General features: G+C 38.2%; 1 protein-coding gene across 1 annotated transcript in view; it reads right to left on the minus strand.

The window, feature by feature from the left end:
* The window catches only part of LOC143962888 (chloride anion exchanger-like), a 38,191-nt gene extending 23,103 nt beyond the window's left edge, over nt 1-15,088 (minus strand). Inside the window, exons 1-8 of the mRNA XM_077472377.1 lie at nt 14,989-15,088; nt 12,040-12,234; nt 9,400-9,539; nt 7,022-7,132; nt 6,111-6,247; nt 5,864-6,028; nt 3,381-3,533; nt 717-799 (exon numbers count right to left, since the gene is read on the minus strand). Of these exons, the coding sequence (XP_077328503.1) occupies nt 717-799; nt 3,381-3,533; nt 5,864-6,028; nt 6,111-6,247; nt 7,022-7,132; nt 9,400-9,539; nt 12,040-12,170 (920 nt within the window). The 5' untranslated portion in view covers nt 12,171-12,234; nt 14,989-15,088. The remainder of the gene's footprint in view (nt 1-716; nt 800-3,380; nt 3,534-5,863; nt 6,029-6,110; nt 6,248-7,021; nt 7,133-9,399; nt 9,540-12,039; nt 12,235-14,988) is intronic.
* Between the last annotated feature and the right edge of the window lie 4,941 nt (nt 15,089-20,029).

The following is a 20,029-nucleotide window of genomic DNA, read 5'->3' on the forward strand; positions in this document are numbered from 1 at the left end:
TGAGAACCGATCAACAGAATTTTGATCGATCAAATTTTTTTACGATTAATCGAGGAATTCATCTTTCATTTTCCCAGCCCTAATATAAACGTATATGTTCACTTCCACATTGTATTTCATTTATTTCTAGCCTACTCTTGTTAATCTGAACAAATTGAAGTTTAAAATCTAGCTTTTTGAAGCATCCCACATATTTACATCTTACGCCTGTGACAATTATGTCCTGTGAATGTACATGTCTGTGTTCCACGTTTCACAAAGCCGGCTTTCTAAACTACAGAGGTGCTAAAGAGGAGGAGTATTAGTAAGGAGAGACAGCACAGTAATCACTACTTAAGAGCAGCAAAGCACCATGGGATATGTAGTCCTTAGAAGTCAGAAGTAAGCCAAAGGAATGAGCACAGGTAAAGCTGCAGAGCATGCAGAGAATCTAGTGAGTTGTGGAAAATGATGGCCAGTAGACAGGCAACACTCAATAACAGGGGATTTTTCAGATAAGCCTATGTTGGATTGTCGAAATAACTATTGTTTTTATTGCTATTACAATGCTGGTGTTAAAAAAATTTAAGTGTGAGATTATAGATCTTCTTTATAAAAACTAAAACAGATTAAAAAACACATGATGACAGTATAGTATTGACCCCAACATTATTAATAATAATAATAATAATAATAATTACAGTTGTCTTAACTAAATCAAATAAAATGTATCTTACCCTTTCTCTAATTTCCCAACAATGGCTACACCATATTTTTGTTGAAAATTAAATCCATATGAAACTCCAGTTGCAATGACTGTCTGCAAAGTAGACATGAAAGGTAAAAGAAAACAATTTACAAGATTTTGCTGATGTTAACATCATCCCGCATCCTCTTCTCCTCGCCTTGATTCCCTCATTAATATTACAACCAACTGTATTTGCAAAAGTTAATAATAAACTAATCAGCATTGTTTGGCTTATTTTTGTAAATTCATAAACTTATGATTTCACCAAACCCCATCCGATACTGCAGCAAAATTTCCACCACTTCTCCACCAGTTTACAAGTTTGATTGAGGTGTGGTAACAATGAGCTGTGCCAAAAGTAATGCAAAAGTGAGCATAACATAACTTGTATATGTTGGTAGAGTAAGTCTGGGTTCACACTGCCGCAAAGAGCGGCTCATGGCATGGGGTCCGGTGCATTCCTGTTCACCGTTTCAGGCCTGATTTCCGCCCGAATTTTTGTTGGCTGAATTCAGACCTGAAACAGACCATAAGATGCACAGGACTCTTGTGCAATTCGCACCGGAGCTGTTCCAGAGATGTATCAACCAGCTCCATAGAGAGTCAGTCACAATCTCCTGACATACAAATTGTATGTAGGGAAATCCGCATCCAATTGACAATAGTGTGAACCCAGTCTAACTCTTCCTCTGTACTAACTCTTCTTCTTTTTCATTGTAAGTAAATAATATATTTCAAGCAGAAGCAACATACAAGAATTGAGTTCTTGACAAAGGAGTGATTCTGGTTGTCCAACATTCACAGAAGGCTATAGAATGTTTACAGAGACGACATCATTGATAAGATGGATGAAGGCGTTTAAAGAGGTGGAAACCAGCAGTGAAGACAAACCATGCAATGGGAGACCATCAACTGTGACCACTAACATAAATTGTCCTTCATCAAGAACTCAATGACGGCTCACTTTTGCATTACTTTTAGTACAGCCCTTGTGTAAAGAAAGATTTTATTTTGACATTTTATAAACAGGATCCATAGTATTATTTAAGTTTAACACATCATGCTGATTCTCATGAGTCCAACAATTAAAACATAAGCAAGATATCTTATATATCAGAGGTGTAACTAGAATCTTCAGGGCCCTGGTGCAAGAAACCATGAAGGGCCCCCACCAGGGGCATTGCTAGGTCTTCAAAAGATCACGGGCTAGAGCCCATAGCAGCGAAGTAAAGAAATGTATATGTTTGGACGGACAGGCATACACATGTATATAATATACACACATGTGTGTGTGTATATATATATATATATATATATATATATATATATATATATTGTTACATATATGAGTGCGGATCCCCCTAACATCAGGATCCTCAGAGAGCCTACCTATTTACATCAGGAACCCCAGAGAGTCCCCCCTTACATCAGGGTTCCCAGAGAGCCCCCTGTACATCAGGGTCCTCAGAGAGCCTGCCTTTGCATCAGGGTCCCCAGAGAGCCTCCCTCCTTACATCAGGGTCCCCAGAGATCCCCTTTCTTACATCAGAGTCCCCGAGAGCCCCTTCCTTACATTGGGGTCCCGTAAGAGCCCGTTCCTTACATCAGGGTCCCGTGAGAGCCTCTCCTTACATCGGGGTCCCCAGAGAGCCCATTCCTTACATCAAGGTTACTAGAGAGCCTTCCTTACATCAGGGTTCCTAGAGGGCCCCTCCTTACATCAGGGTGCCCAGAGAGCCCCTTCCTTACATCTGGGTCTTCAGAGAGCCTCCTTCAGGGTCCCCAGAGGCCCCCCTTACTTTAGGGTCCCCAGAGTGCCACTCCTTACATCGGGGTTCCCGGAGAGCCCTCCCTTACATCAGGGTCCCCAGATAGCCCCTCTTACTTCAGGGTCCCCAGAGAGCCCTCCTTACATCAGGGTCCCCAGACAGTCACCCACCCCCCTTCCAGAGGTCCCCCTGTACCTGGCTGTCTGCTGTGCACCTTGGCCCTCCAGCACATCTCTGTACCCCCCACCTGGGAAGAGGAGGAGGCAGTGATCGGCAGCTCTATTGTATCCATGGGCGACAGGATCTCCCTGGGGCTTGTAGTTCTCTCTCCGAATGTATACAGTGGAGAGGGGAGGGGCCACTAACCCGGGCATGTATCATCAAGAGTGTAGAAGCAGAGCGACTCACTGAAGAGTAAAGCCCATACATGCCCCTCCCCTCTCCACTGTATACATTCGGAGACAGAACTACCAGACCCAGGGAGATCCCGCGTCTCGCAAGCACCATACAGCTGCTGATCGTCACCTCTCACCTCCCCCCTGCATGTTAAACGGACAGTCAGGGGTGAAGGGGGAGATGCCAGGTCTTGGGGCACCCCCACAGCGTCAGAACGGCAGGGCCCAGTCGCAAGTGCGACTGCAGCGTCCCCTATAGTTCCGCCACTATTATATATATAATTGATAATCCAATATAAAGACGTGTCCTTATGGACAAGCAAGTGTAATTAATGCTATAATTCCTGCCATCTTATGGATTCAGAACAAGAGTATATTTGCAATAATGTAGAGTACAACACAATTATGGTAGCTCCCTGTCTCACTTTCTATCACCCACTTTGAGACATCTTACTTTTTAAAGGTAGCCCAGATCGCTGTGCTACTTACCATTATAACCTCAATTGGGATTGGTACAGGAATCTTTGCTTTAAAACGATCATTAATTTCTTTCACTGCAAAAACTACAACCATGATGATAATAGATGTAACAAGATCTGCAATGTTTGTTTTTGTAATCTGGGTAAAGATACCTTCCAAAGACTGTAAAACAAAATCAGCAGTGTTATAAATCTGCATTCCAAAGTGTAGATTACAGCGAATATCTGTACTTCATATTAGTTCAAATTCAATGGTTAAAGAAGCAAATAACTTAAAGAACACAAACGTTTTCTTTTTTTTTTTCCATTGAGACCACAAAACATGAGAGGTTAATATATACTGACTGTCCAGTTATTTTTTCCTTTTGGAATAAAGGTTTACATAAATGAATAAAAGCTGACCATTGTAAGCACCCCTCCCAGTAATAAATAGTTTTTCTTCAACTCTCTAATTGCCACTTTTGCTGGATAGCTTAGTCTGTTAAAGGAACTTGCAAAATTACAGACTTACTGGCAGTATCACTAAGCAAAATAAAAGAAGAAATTCCTAAAAAAATTAAAACTACATCTAAGAATTAGTAATGTGCAATATAATATAATGTGCAATATAATACATTTTTGGTTTTTGGGTTTTTATACCACTATAAATAGAAACTCCAGTAAATGCATATAAATTCAAGCAGTTATATGATCTTTCTGCATCAGTGAAATTTTAGAGAAGTATAGTCAAAGCTATTTTGACTGCACTTCTCCTGTTGGTCACAGGAGTGCAGTTTATTCTGCACTCCTGAAAGAACTGAGCAATCAGCAGTGTTTGAGTGCTCAGTTCTCACTGCATCCACCTAGGTGAGCATAAATGTTATTTTTTTAATGTAAGTCAATACTTCTCTTTTAATTTTGCCATGTCACATATCTCACTTATCTCGACATCTAAGAGTCCTTTCACACGGGGCAGATCAGTGGTGATCTGCCCTGTAGAAATCCGCTTGCTCAGCGGGGAACGCTGGAGCGATCTCCGCTGAGCAGGAAAATGACAGGTCCGTCTCTGCACACTGCGCAGGGACGGACCTGTCACAGCGCTGCTCTCCCCTATGGGAGATCGGGTGACGACGGACCGCAGTGTCCGCCATCACCCGATCCGATGAGGAATGGAAAAATAGCTTTTTCCTCCGTCACACTTTTTTGGATCGGAGCGAGTCGGATGTCAGCGGACATGTCACCGCTGACATCCGACGCTCCATAGACCTCTATGGAGCATCCGTTCAGGTCCGCCTGAAAAACTGACAAGTGGATCTGAACAGATCGTCAGTGTGAAAGGGGCCTTAAGCTGACCACACATGGCTATTTTATTCAGCAGCCGCACCGCTGCCTGAATACATTTTATATATGATTAGGCTCAGTTGTTTTTAAATCAACTTTTGTCAAGCCAGGTGATGCTCACGGGACCTCCTAGGCTCAAATTTGGACCAATTCAGTTGCAATCTGTCAACATTTGGATCATTTATGACCAGCCTTAAACCTGACTATATATATTTAAATACCCTGACCTTTATGACATTTGTTTACACCTTTTCTTTTAATGTATAGTGAAGATTTGTAATTTAAGCATCTGACCACTCCAGAGTCAATTATGAAATGTTTCATATGCATGTAAAGGGAAGCTCTTGGTCATACTTTTTTTTCATTAGCTTAGCATTAAGGGATATGTTTACCTTTTCGAACATATTACATGTTACATCGCTACACCCGTATTTACAGAATAACATGTTCAGCAACCTAAACTGGTGTTTCATTACTAGGTAGGATCTGCTGATTTATAGCAGTACAAGTTAGCTATTTATTAATTTAGTTATTTTCTGCACAGATCATATCATAACTGTGTCTAATTTATTATTTTTAAATTGAAGAAGTCTTAATGGAAAACTCACTATGATCACAGAATTTAACCATGATTACATCTTATATAGTTGTAACATGAAACATATTTAGAAAGGTGGACTTAGTCTTTAAGGACTCAATTAGATTAATGCACACTTTTTGGTGTTGCAATGAGTGTGCTCATTCATTTTCAATGGCCTTTTAATGCATGTTTATGAACCAAAAAGACATCTAACCTTTTTTGTCTAGTGCACCTCGAAGAAACACTCTTTTAAGTAACCAGAGGGCCAGGTGTACTCATTTTGTTCATGTGTTGGAGTGAAATTAATAATGAATGGCAATGTGCCATTCATTGTAGGCTCTACTGCAACAAACATTTAAAAGTGCAAGTGATTATGAATATTGACAATTAGATCATGTGAATGCAAGCTCTATGCACTATGCTGGCTTTACAAAATCGCAGCACATTTAGAAATATGGTTGCTTACCCAGATGCAGTACAACATGTTAAAGTGATTCTCAGTATTTTTTGGTATTGGTATATTTATCGGTAGCGGTAGACATTAAAACACATTTAGCGAGAGCAAAATATTATAAATTAATAAATTCACTTACATAAAACAAGGCTAGAGGTCCACTGAATGGTTCAACTGTTAAACCCAATACAAACTTTAACTGTGATATCAAAACATGGATGGCGGCAGCTGTTGTAAAGCCACTTATCAGGGAATCAGACAAATAGATGACAATAAATCCAACTTGTAGCAGTCCCAATGCCAGCTAAGAAAAAGAAATTGGTCATTAATTTTAGCCATAAAGCAAAGATGACAATTATTCCAATAAGGCATGTTTTAGCACTGACCTGGAAGATTCCTGCAAGCACTGTCACAGAAGCTGCCACAACAACTCTTTTTTCATTAATGTCTGGATCGGCAGGATTATCGGGAACTAATCGGAGTACAGCTGTTCCAACCATCAAACTCAGGACGGGAAAGGGACCTAAAAGAATATGGTTTTAGTCAGGGAGGACTCTATGATCCATGTTAGTAGTAACATCAACAGGGGGCTAATGCCGATGAATTTCTAGCAACACCAATAAACTGTAATTGTGCCTTTAACCTGTTTTGAGATAGGAAGTTAAAGTGGGGTGCCCCTAAAAAAAAAAAAAAAAAGTCAGCAGCTACAAATACTGCAGCTGCTGACTTTTAATAATCGGGCACTTACCTGTCCCAGGGTCCAGCGATGCGGGGGAATGAAGCCCCCCCTCGTTCCCCGCTTCCCCCACAAGCGGCACAGGGCGCCGTGATACGCCACACAGTCATATGGGACATGTGACAGGTCCCAGATGACTGTGCGGCATGAGGGGAAGTGATGTCACCAGCCCGGGCAAGGAAGAAGGCAGACTACGAGGGACCCCCTAGCAACAAGTATTTAGAGGTGAGTAAAAAAAAAAAAATTTCCAATTATTTATTTATTTTTTTTAAGATTTTTAAACACTTTTTTTTTTTTGGTGGCAACACCACTTTAAGGAAAAGTAGACCAGAGAATGAAAAAAACAAAAAAGAATTTAAACATTCCCTACTCTATTGTGATTAAAAATACATTTTGTCTTTAGATATATATTAAACAGGACTATTATTAGATTGCAATGCAGGCCAATAGTTACCGATGTTGGGTGCTATTGATATGCAGAAAAAGGCCTCACTTTTAAAGCTCTCGAAATCTCCTTGGTTGTGGTTGTTGTTTAATGTTTATATAAAGGAAACTACTCACCAACTGATATGTGCTTTGATGTACCAAAGAAGAAATAAATAATGACAGGGAAAAATGCTGCATAAAGTCCATATCCAGGAGAAACATTCACTAAAAGGGCAAAGGCCAGACCTGCAATATGACAGAACATTCATTAAAATCAATTCTCTTTTTCCATAACAATATACATTTTACATATTTTGTGTATGATTATAAACAGCTCAATCATTTGGGTTTTTGTTAACGACAAGCAATAGCATGTATATGGACTGGTGGAGGGCCAGCTAGTATAGACCTGGAGGCCAATCTGAGTTTAGTAACCCATACTAGCTGAGTTCCTGCTCTGGTTTTATAGTAGAAAAGAGAAGCCATGATGGAGAATTATCCTGTTGTATTTATGGCTGTAACCATTTCCATGTATTCAATAATAGTAAACCTTGGCGCCAACACAGAATGTTAACACACTAAAAAATCAAAAATGTGAAACTGTCCATTTCAGTGAATAAACCACCTCTGAAATGTAAACCAATAAAAAGCAAGGAGCTAGCACATATATAGTAATTATACATAATCAAATTAAATGTAAGTGGAAAATCTCTATTTTACCCTTGCTTTGACTTTTAATAAAACGTTATTACACTATACTGGATTATCATTTGTTTTTCCCTGGGTCTTGGCCATTTATGCCTGAGGAGAAAAGCTGTTGGCAATTTCCCATATATCACTACCAGGGTGGCTTTTCTAAATACAACATGCAAAAGGGTGGTACCCTAAGACACCAAAGGTGCATATTATAGATGTTATTGGTAAGCGTGCATTTTGTACAGCTTGTGGTCGAGCACCTTTTATAAGGAGTATTTGAGGCATTCTTACAAACAGGAGCACAGTGATTGGAGTTTTTTTCCCTGCAACGATTTAGGAATATATTTTTTTTCTGGACTGTGATATTATTTAAAGTTTTTTTTTTTTTAATTCACAATTTTGAACTTTCAAGCCTACCTGGATTATTATTCACTTTGATTGTAATTACTATATATGTGTTAGCGCCTTGCTTTTTATTGGTTTCTTGTAACCATTTGCAGTCCAGAAAAAACCTAAACTGAAAATAGTTGTTTATGTGGGCTTGTGACATCAGTTACACAACTCTGTAGGTGTTGCTTAGACAGATCATTATGATTGTATTTCCTAAGCATTTTCACTATGGAAGACTCTCTTTCTTTTACAATACTAGCCCACATTTGAAAGAAAAAAAATAGCCAGGACACAAGCCAAGGTCATCAACAGCTGGACAGCAAGGCACAGTGACATAAGGCAGAGTCAAGATACAGGCGAAGGTCAGTTAAAGAGGAAGTAAACCCTGATGAGTTTACTTCCTCTTTTTTTCCCTGCAAAGGTAAAGCATAATGGACTACTATGCATCGCATAGTAGCCCATTATGTGTCACTTACCTGACACAGGAGCCAGCGAAGTTGCCGCTGTCCCCTGTAGTCCGCCGCATCCATCTTGCTTGTGGCGTCTCGCAGCTCCGCCGAATGACAGCGGCGAAGCCACGATGACGTCACTCCCGCGCATGCGCACGGGAGTGGCGTCTCGCAGCTCCGCCACTGTCATTCGGCAAAGCCGCAATGACGTCACTCCCGCGCATGCGCACGGGAGTGGCGTCTCGCAGCTCCGCCACTGTCATTCGGCAAAGCCACGATGACGTCACTCCCGCGCATGCGCACGGGAGTCGACAAATGCGGCAGCTCCATTCTTGGAACTGCCGCGTTTAGTGCGCCTGCGCGCCACTGTCTACGGCGCATGCGCCGTAGACAGCGGTGCCCGTTTTCGGGCAAATATCTCCTAAACCATATAGTTTTAGGAGATATTTCTTGGACCTACAGGTAAGCCTTAATCTAGGCTTACCTGTAGGTCAAAGTCGTTTGTAAGGGTTTACTTCCTCTTTAACAACCAGGGGGCATTGTACAGAATCAGAAGGCAGGAATTGAAGTCTGAAATACAGGCCAAGATCACAAGGCACAGACAAATATCTAGAGAAAGGTCAGGGGCATGCTGGACAGCAGAAGTAGCAGGTCAGGTTACAGATTAATTGGGAGGCAGCTGGAGATCACTCAGCAATCTGTCCATGCCACATTTCAACTTATAACGGGCATTTGGCACTAATACCAGTGCCGAGAATGCACGTGCATCCATGCCAATGCCCACGCTAAGGCACAATTAGAAGCGACCTTATGCTTAGAAACATGCATGCATTGGCACTTGGCTCCTACTTGAATGCACTGGACCTTTCTATACAAAAGCACTTTTGATATTAACCTTGTACATAAAATGTGGATTTTTATTCCACAAGCTCATTTAAAATATAGCCTTGATTTAAATTATGAAATGAAATGGCTTACCTTGCAGGACAGCCACCAGGCCAGTGCTGATTCCAGAAACGATATCATTGACAATCCATTCCTTTATTCGGTACATAGGAAGCCAAGAGGCAATGGGAAAAAATGTGTAAGCGACTCTTTTGGCCTTCTCCGCAGAACATCTAGAACAGAAGGTTGTAACATAATACATACAAATATGACTTATAATTCTTAATGAACATAGATTTCCTAAACCTCAAAATATGAAACGTGTTGCCTATTAGATCAATTATGTTCTTTTTTGTTGGAATCTGTACACTGGTAGAAATGTTCAGGGTATAAGATGTGCCAACCATTAGCAGGGGCTGGGAACACATATGTGTAATTCTGACTGCATGCTGTATAGTTAGGGAATATGTAGATAACGCACCTGGAGCAGATGGCATCTACCCACGGTTCCTAAAAGAATCGAGCTCTGTCATTTCAAAGCCATTGTTTCTAATTTTTAGGGACTCATTAATGATGGGAATGGTACCACTGGATTGGCGTAGGGCTAATGTGGTGCCTATATTTTAAAAGGGAACACAGTCTTTACAAACTTACTATAGACCTAGTTTAACTTCTATAGTCGGGAACATACTGGAAAGTTTAATAAAAGACCACATAGATGAGTTCTTTCTGGAAAATGAAAAATGTCAATCAACAGACAGCAGGGGTTCACGAAAGACAGAAGTTGTCAAACAAATCTGATTTCTTTTTATGAACAGGTAAGTAAACCCTTAGACAAAGGGGTGGCTGTTGACGTGGTATACTTGGATTTTGCAAAAGCGTTTGACACAGTTCCCCACACACAGCTAATGTGTAAGGTAAAGTCTACAGGCTTGGGAATATCAGTTTGTAAATGGATAGAAAACTGGCTAAAAGACAGAATTTGTAGAGTAGTGGTTAATGATTCTTACTCCGAATGGTCTAAGGTTATCAGTGGTGTACCCCAAGGTTCAGTGTTGGGACCCTTACTTTTTTAATATCTTTATAAATGATATAGGGTCTGGGATTAAAAGTACTATTTCAGTCTTTGCAGATGACACCAAACTATGCAGTGGAATAACGTCTTTACAGGACGTCTCCAATTTACAAGCCGACCTCAGTGCAATGTCTAATTGGATGAATATGGGGCAGATGAGGTTTAATGTTGATAAATGTAAAGTTATGCACTTGGAGGCTAAGAATATGCATGCATCATACATACTAGGGGGAGTACAACTAGGAGAATCCATAGTGGAGAAGAATCTTCGAGTTTTGTTAGATCATAAGCTCAATAATAACATGCAGTGCCAAGCTGCGGTTTCCAAAATGAGCAAAGTCCTTTCTTGCATTAAGAGAGGTATGGATTCCAGAGAGAGAGATTTCATTTTGCCACATTGTACATTGTATTGTGGTATACTAAACAAGCATAATTTTCTATGAATATAATTTTTGGGTATACTATACACATTGTTATTTGTCTTGTTGCATAAAGCTGATGCTAAATATAATTTTAATTTATTATTTATTCATATTTAAACACGTTCCATATGCAATCCTCACATAAATGCTGCAGTATGCTGGGATACATTTATAATTGTTCACCCTTTGAGTGCCAGCCACCACTTTGTGCAGCTGCTGACTCTTAGTCCTGGTTGTTACAGACAACATGGGTGCCCTCTGACAATCAAGAACCAGTTAATGTAGTTCCCAGTTCAGCCTGCAGATGAACACTGACACCTTTAGTTTTGGAATATGCAGTAAAATAAGTTTAATAAGTGTAACTGTCAGATACAATTGTAGTATTAAAAGAAATACTATTAATAAAAAAGGACAGATGTTCTATTTTTTTTTTTATTTTATGTAAAAATCTGTAAGCATATGATAAACATCAGGGTTTTTATTAATTTAGGTATATGAATTAGTCATAAAGTTTTTCCAGGTTAACTGACACATACTAATGCTACTAAACTTGGCTTAGGTCATGGTGGCCTCTGGTCATAAAAATTATAATGAATATATTTTGATTGGCAAGAAAGAAAAATCTGACTTTTAACATTTATTACGTAAATACAGTTGTAACACAACACATTACAGAGTAAACTATTGTTCATGTGGGAGAATGTCTTATTAGTCTGATGTTTTGAAGGTGAACCGCAAAGCAAAAGTGCAGGAAAGCACAATATACAAGGAAGGGTTGATTTATGAAAATATAAGTACATGTTAAACTTTTGCCCATATCACCTATCAATTATTATTATTTTTTTGGGAAAATAAGACTTGGTTCTTTAAATTTCTCTCAGAATGTATTTACATAAATAAATTAACACATATCAGTTTCTTAGCCTCTTTTTTAACAAATATCTAGGTAGGAAAGGCAGCAATGGTCATTTGACAAAGTTTTACAAGCACAACAGCAATTAAGATGAAATACATTTGTTAAATACATAAATGTATTATATTTATGTCCTACTTTTTTAGTGTAAAACTATTACTGTACTTGCATGAGCTACAAACATATTTATGTACATTACATGAATGTATGCATAGTATATGCAGCATTTTTTATCTTAGTAACAAGTGACTTCATACATGCCTAGTGCCTCATTATAGCTCCTAACATCCCATCATAGCTGATAGTAAAGACATACAACCTACCCGAAAAATAGACGCAAATGGTCCAGGAATGTTTTGTGATATCTGTGAATTTTTTGATTTTCATTGTGGAAACTGTTTTCTGAATATACAGGTCTGGACACCACATATTGGTTACCTATGGGCTCAACCATTGTTGCTAGCTGTTGGTTTTGTAATCTTCAGTCCTCCACCAATTAGGTCCACCAAGAAAATATCCTAATTAAAGAGTGAAGTTGTAGTAATCCATCATAACAATGGCCATGTTTGACAAAGTTCTTAAGCAAGATTCAATTCAAAAAGTATAACTCATATATTTTATATAGATAAGTAACACACAGAGTGATATGTTTCAAGCATTTCGTTCTTTTCATTTTGATGATTATGGCTTACAGATAGTGAAAAAACAAAATTCTGTATCTCAGAAAATTAGAATATAACATAAGACCAATAAAAAAAGATTTTTAATAAAGAAATGTTGGCTTACTGAAAAGTATTTTCTTTTTACGTGTCAAAACATCAGCCTCCCTCCGATGCATTCATAGATAGAAGTGAAATATATTTCAATTAACCCCTAATATCCACTGGTTAATTGATAAACCCAAAACTATGTGAGCAACTGCTATAATTCCCTCATAAGCAAATGAGTTAACAAAATTATATAAAATCACAACACCAGCAGCTCTCCAACATTGGCAAAACAATACCATATGTTTGAATGAATCAAATAATATAAAAAGGATAGTCCTAAAAGACTATTTGCGGGTTATGCAATCTGCCGTTCAAATGTGGATATGATGACAGTCCACCAAGTGTGTAGAATTACAGTCTGTTGATATAGTGACACATCAGTTCTGCTGTGATCAGTATCCTTAATCACCTTCAATCACCACAAGTGAGTCCTGCTCCCTATGGATTCAACACTTATCACAAATAGGTATGTGTAAGGCATGTGACACTGATGTCTCACTGCAATCTCCACACCGTCTGGTCATCACTGGCTCTGGTTATTACAGGTCATGCTGTGTTTACATTCTGGCTTCTGATCACGGATTCTAGGCAGGGGAAACACTGACCTTTCAACAAGATCCTGGGATGGGTCAGGAATCATGTTGCATTTCATTTGGAAATCAAGGTCTCAGGGTCTGGAGGAAGAGTGGAGAGGCTCAGAATCCAAGTTGCATGAGGTCCAGTGTGAAGTTCCCATAATCAGTGATTATTTGGAAAGCCATGTAGGTCAACTGTGTTTTATCAAGTCCAAAGTCAGCACAGCCCTCTACCAGAAAATTATAGAGCACTTCATGCTTCTCTCTGCTGACCAGCTTTATGGAGATGCTGATTTCATTTTCCAGCAGGACCTGGCACTTGCCCACAAGCCCAAAAGTACTAATACCTGGTTTAATGATCATAGTATTACTGTGATTGATTGTCTAGCAAACTAGCCTGACCTAAACCCCATAGAGAATCTGTGGGGTATTGACAAGAGGAAGATGAGAGACACCAGACACAACAATGCAGATGAACTGTAGGCTGATATCAAAGAAACCTGGGCTTCCATAACACCACAGCAATGCCACAGGCTGATAGCCTCCATGCCACGCCATTGATGTAGTAATCCATGCAAAAGGAGCCCTGACCAAGTATTGAGTGCATACTATACTGTACATGGACATACTTTTCATTAAGGCAGGATTTCTGTATTAAAAATCCTTTTTTTTAAATTGGTCTTATGTATTATTCAAATTTTTAGAAATACTGAATTTTTGGTTTTCACTAGCTGTAAGCTTTAATAATCGAAATTAAAATAAAGAAATGGTTGAAATATATCACTATATCGCTTTGTATGTATTGAATATATATGATATACGAATTTTACTTTTTGAATGGAATTACTAAAATAAATTTACTTTTTGATAATATTCTAATTTATATGAGATGCACCTGTGTATATATATATATATATATATATATATATATATATATATACAGGCATATCCCACTTTTAAGTACATGATGGGGTTTATTTACTAAAGCTAGAAATGCAAAATCAGGCTCTCATCTGCATAGAAACCAATGCGCTTCCGGGTTTTATTATCAAAGTTTAATTGAACAAGCTGGGATTAGAAGCTCATTGGTTTCTATGCAGAAGTGAGCCTGGTTTTGCACTTTCTAGCTTTAGTAAATAAACCCCATTGTGTACTTCAAAGTGTGGTATGTGTGTATATATATATATATATATATATATATATATATATATATATATATATATATATATATATATATATATATATATATATATATATATATATATATATATATATATATATACATATATATTATATATATATTGAGTTTTTGACAATTTGGTAAATGCAATGCCTGATCCTTAAATTTTGTTTAATAGTTTTAAAAGAATAAATAATACACCCAATCCATAATAGAAACCATGGTTGTCGTATACAGAGTCTTGTAGTGTATACCCATAAGAAATGCTGGTTCTTAACATTAGATTTACTTTAAAAACTTAAACTAAAGACTATAAAATAAGAACATACAATATTGAAACTAACATGCACCTGCACACACATACCTAACTATGCACAAATCAAACTATCTGAGTATCTAACTTTCTTTGTATTTTAAGTATTCTGCTTACAAATACATCCATCCGTGCTACAAAGATAGCATGCAACCACCATTACAAAAAAGGCTCTATACAAATAACTGTATCCCTATAAATAAATGATGTCCATGCATTTTTTTTTTGATAGAGCCCTATTGTTAAGTTAGTTAGTAATCATAGCATTGAAATATATTACTTTAAATATGACATAACAATTCAGAACATTAGAATAAAGAGGTCTGCAGAGTGAAAACACCATAAAAAACTTTGTAACTAATAAGTAACTTTGAATTTACTGCTAGATTTCTGTCTTGTATATTTAGGTGTATCCTATATGTTTGTAGCCTTACCCATGTATTGGATGGCCTGGTTTGGATGGAGTGTGACTCCCAAGCACCTGTAGTGTCTTAGATGAGCACAGTGAGAAGAAATCTTTCACATTTATTTACTGATGATGCACCCGTTTGAAGGCTTATCATTCCCTCTGTAATAATTAACATAGATTAACTTTTACAAGATCCTACAGATCTTGCATGGCCTTGAACATTGAAAATTGAATCAATACAAGGAGTGGAGACGCTTCCATATGACTGTAACAAAATGTGTTCAGTGGATACTTGAGTTTTTTTTTTTTAGCAAGGTAGTATATTAATAATTTCCCTTTGGGATTAATAAAGCATTCTGAATCTGAATTTCTGTATATCTATACACACGTAAATATAGTATAAATACCCAAAGTCCGTCTAATTAGGGATAATAAGTGATAGAATACATTATTAGAGCGATTTATACATTAAAATGTCCTACTGATTTTAATCCATGTTCTGTAGATGAGCAATCCCTAGCTCAAGACCTCAATGACCACTAACAAGTGATGACTTCCAGATGTGTGTGTGGTGTGTGTATGTGTGTGTGTGTGTGTGTGTGTGTGTGTGTGTGTGTGTGTGTGTGTGTGTGTGTGTTTATGTGTGTATGTATTATTGAACAGGTGAGACCTACTTTAAAAATCTGAACCCTTGTGCAGCCCTAAACAGAGCTACCTAGGGGTCTTGTCAATGTCACGTCCATTAAAAGACCTCCTGCCAATCTCTATAAAACTGCTTCCTTGCTAGCAAGGCAAGAGATGTTGCTCCCTTGCTGCCCCATTGCTAGAAAATTCATTATGGCAGCTTTCAGGGCCAGTGAGGGAGAAATTACACTGAGGTAAGAAGTCTCTCCCCTATAACTCTGCTGCTGGCAAATGTATTACCGGTGGCAAAGTCAACCATCTGACATAAGCCTAAGAGACATAGATTTCTCTGGAATCTCTCCTTGCTGGTGAGCCCTGTTTCTTTTTGGATCGCTAATGTTTTTACTTATAATAATGGACTATTGAATAATGAATTCTTTTACTTTTGAACTTTTGCTTTTGCTGACGATAAGTCTATACCTTTATTCAAAAGTCAGCAGTATCCTATGTGCGTATGGTGATTGTGAATCGCCTCAAACATTAAAGCATATATTTTTACACAACATTCAAATGCTAATTAATGCTTGACTGCCACACTAATTTACTTTTCTCTGCCTGAGCCAATTTTCTTTTCATTCTGCGCACACATACTAAAATTTGCATTGCGTTCATGAAAATGCACTTAAGTGCTCAATCATTATTTATTCTATGAGAACAGAGGACTGTTACAATTAAATAATGTTGCATTAATTATTTCATACTATATTAGTGCAATTGTTTGCACTAATAGTTTATTTTCAGCAAAAATACACTTAAGCCCCATACACAGTATCAGATTTTCTGCTGATTTTTGTCTTCAAATTTACCAAAACCATGTAGTGCAAGGGCCTGCCTGATTGCATACAAATTGAAACTCCGAAGGTTTGACCTCATATTATATGGTTTTGGTATGAATCTGAAAGAAAAAATCAGCAGAAAATCTGTGTGCATGGGGCTTAAAAGTAATTTTAATGAACACAATTACAATAAACTCTCCAAATTTTATATAAAATTAAAAAAATAAATTAGAGCCAAGTAAAAATATTCCTATATACTAAAGTATACTAAATATACTAAAGTCTTGTTTTTTTTTCTTTAAAAACAACAAACATGTTATACTTACCTGCCCTGTGCAGTGGTTTTGCACAGAGCTGCCCAGATCCTTCTCTTTTCTGGTCCCTCCCTCCTGTTTAGTGCCCTCACAGCAAGCAGCTTTCTATGCGGGTACCGAAGCTCTGTGTGTCGGTTCAGACACGGAGCTGCTGTTTGGCCCCGTCCCCTATCTCTCCTCATTGGCTAACTGACTTTGATTGACAGCAGCAGGATATAATGGCACCATTTCTGCTTCTCAGCCAATCAGGAGGGAGAGTCCCTGATGGTAGGGGACTTGACAAGAGTAAGATTGGGGCTACTGTGTGTAAAAAAAAACCTACAATCACTTTAACTCCAGATACAGGCTCTATAATTATTCCTCTCACTCTGACACATGGGGCAGTAATCCATATGTGGTGCGCAGGCATTGTTTACATATGTGTGGGCACGCTATGTTCGTGTTAATATGTGTGTGCTTGTGGAGTGGAGGCAGTGGCTTTAAAAGGTGGGAGAACAACTCTTTATTATACCACCAGAGGTGTCCATTTCTGAAACTGTAATAGGCCATGATAGTGACTATCCCACTTTATCTCCACTGTGCAGCAGTTTATGTAGCTGAAAGGAAGGGTGGAGATGCTGCTCTCCACTTTCCAGTGAAAAAAACTAAATAAATAAAAATATATATACAGTATATATATATATATATATATATATATATATATATATATATATATATATATAAATATATATATATATATACAGATTTACAGGGACAACACATTAAAAGCACACAGTCTAACACAGCACAATGCAATGAGCTTTCTGCTACTGTCAAAAAACGGGAGCATAAAGCAATTTTTTTGCCATTAAAAAGAGAAAACAAAATATCCAAGTCTGTCTGTGAATGGCACTGTAATCTAGGTCTGTAATGCTAAAGCTGAACACTATCGGACACTAGGGATTTTGGTGAATACAATTGATTGACACCTCAAATTTATTTGGGATTTTTAAGGCAATATAGAAAAAATTATACTAGATGTATATAAAAATAATAATTTTATTACAATTATCAAAAAACGTTACAATAACAAAGAAATCCATAAAATAACAATGTTGTGCTGACATATGTATATAGCATAAAATAATACCACATGCGTAAACTTTATGCAACAAAGCAAGCGGCTATTTTCCTACGCATTTCGAAAAGTATGTATTAATAGTTTCTTCTTCAGGGAAGCCACTATCTGTGAACACACAACAAGCAATAAATATTTCAAAAAATACACTTATAAACATAACATAATACATTTAAATCCCAATATTTGAATACTCACATGTTTATTTTTTATGCCATAAAAGGCATTTTTCTCTTGTTTTGGCGAGCGTCCCAAAGACGGGAAAAACGGGCCAAAGGGGAGAAGGTTGAACCAATAAATGAAGATGGTAAGGGTCTGCTACTATGTCACCGCACTCAAAGCCCTGGAGTCAAACAGACTCAACAAAGGATGGGAATGGAAAACTCCTTTACATATGTGTCCAATGGCCCAGCAGATGGGGAAACATTACATTGTATGAGCCCCAATCTTGTCTGAGGAACCTAAGGCAAAAAGAACCAGGGAATATTTTAGTCTAACCCCTATCATTGCATTTTTCATAAAAAGAGAGGTTCCTAAATCATAGCTTACCGCCGTATCAAAGTTCCAAATTCCTAGATCTATGTTTCCCAGTTTTCCTACCGATGTCATCAGATCTGGAGAATCCAAAGGACATGAGGAGAGTTCCCACCTGAATAGAACTTCTGGCGTCTGCCTTAAATAGCCCCTATTGAGTAGATTGGCACCAAAAAATCTCCCAATGGGAATAGTGACTACTCCCATCTATTCACCAGCTCTTTCTGATAGGAGGTTCTTTAAAGAGCTCCTCCTCATTATTAGAAATACTTTTTTTTTGATTGGAGGTCTCACTTGGAGATTACTCCAAATACAAGACCCATTATTGGTCTAACAGTGGCGTTATTACCGCTATTTGACGCACTTCCGGTGCGTCATCTTCCGCTGGAACCGGAAATGACGTCATTTTCACCCGGTACCGGAAATGACGTCATTTTTCCCAGAACCGGAAGTGGCACTTTTTTTTTTTTTAAACTTCCGGAAGTAGCAGCCTCTCCACACTAGGAAATGACTGTATACAACAACAGCAGATAGTTTCAACATACATTCTGAAGGGAACAAATGAACAGATGTCGGTGTCGTTCCCAACAAAGACGGCACCATCCATCTTTCCGGATTATATCCAACAGGGGAGGAATCAAATAATGAATCATGGATCGCTAAATATATTGCAATCCACTTCAGGGGGCCTATCCCAATCAGCTCTTTTTGATGGGCATATGGAAATTAATCCACAAAAATGACTATAAATTCACAGATGAACACCAATTGAATTTGTCCCCTGTGATATGTCACTAAAGGCAAGAACTAAAACCACCGACACAGAAATAGATTGGATGAACCCCTGATCACCACACAAGGTGGCCGCCAGGAGTAAAGCCAGTGCCCACGTAAGTGGCCGAAAAACAGGAAGGGGAAAGAGAAGAGGGTAAAATATAACCCCAACAACCCCCCTCCTAGTAAGGCCACACAGGTGGGCTTACCTGTGCCGGGAGTGCGGTGACCGCAGATCCTGTCAAAGAATGAGTCCACTTATATACATGTATTGAAGACATCAAGTATTGTTCACATAAAAAAATCTATACAAAAATACAAGTATATATTGTTATTATTTTTAAATTTAGAAAAGGAGAGAAAAAAAAATATTTGTAAATCCCAGGAGATCACGCCTAGGAGAGGAGCCCAAATGTCCACCGACCAACTTATTATTCAGTTTTTCCTGAAACATAGCCCTCTAAAAATGGCCTAAAACTCTCTGTTTCATTAAGCCATGGATAGATTGTAGCTTCCAAGAGTTCAATCCAGCGCATTTCGCGTTGCAAGAGTATTTTGTTCCAATCCCCCCCTCTAATTGGTATATGTACCCGATCTACCACAGTAAAATTTACAACAGGCATCCTATGCGCATGAACCTCTGCAACATGTCTCCCTAAGGGGAGGTAGAGGTTGCAGATCCTCATGGCGGACAGATGTTTACTTATACGTTGACCAAATTCTTGTTTGGTCTTCCCAATATAGAAAGCCCCGTACTCACATTTGAACAGGTAAACAACACCTTTGGTTTTACAATTAGCAAAATGCTTTAACCGGAAACTCTCACCATAGGGTAACTTGAAAGTTGTCCGTTGCTTTATGTATTCA

The sequence above is a fragment of the Lithobates pipiens genome, unplaced genomic scaffold (genome assembly GCF_037356315.1).
Source record: "Lithobates pipiens isolate NorthernLeopardFrog02 unplaced genomic scaffold, aLitPip1_a1.2 Scaffold_8, whole genome shotgun sequence".
Lineage (NCBI taxonomy): Eukaryota > Metazoa > Chordata > Amphibia > Anura > Ranidae > Lithobates > Lithobates pipiens.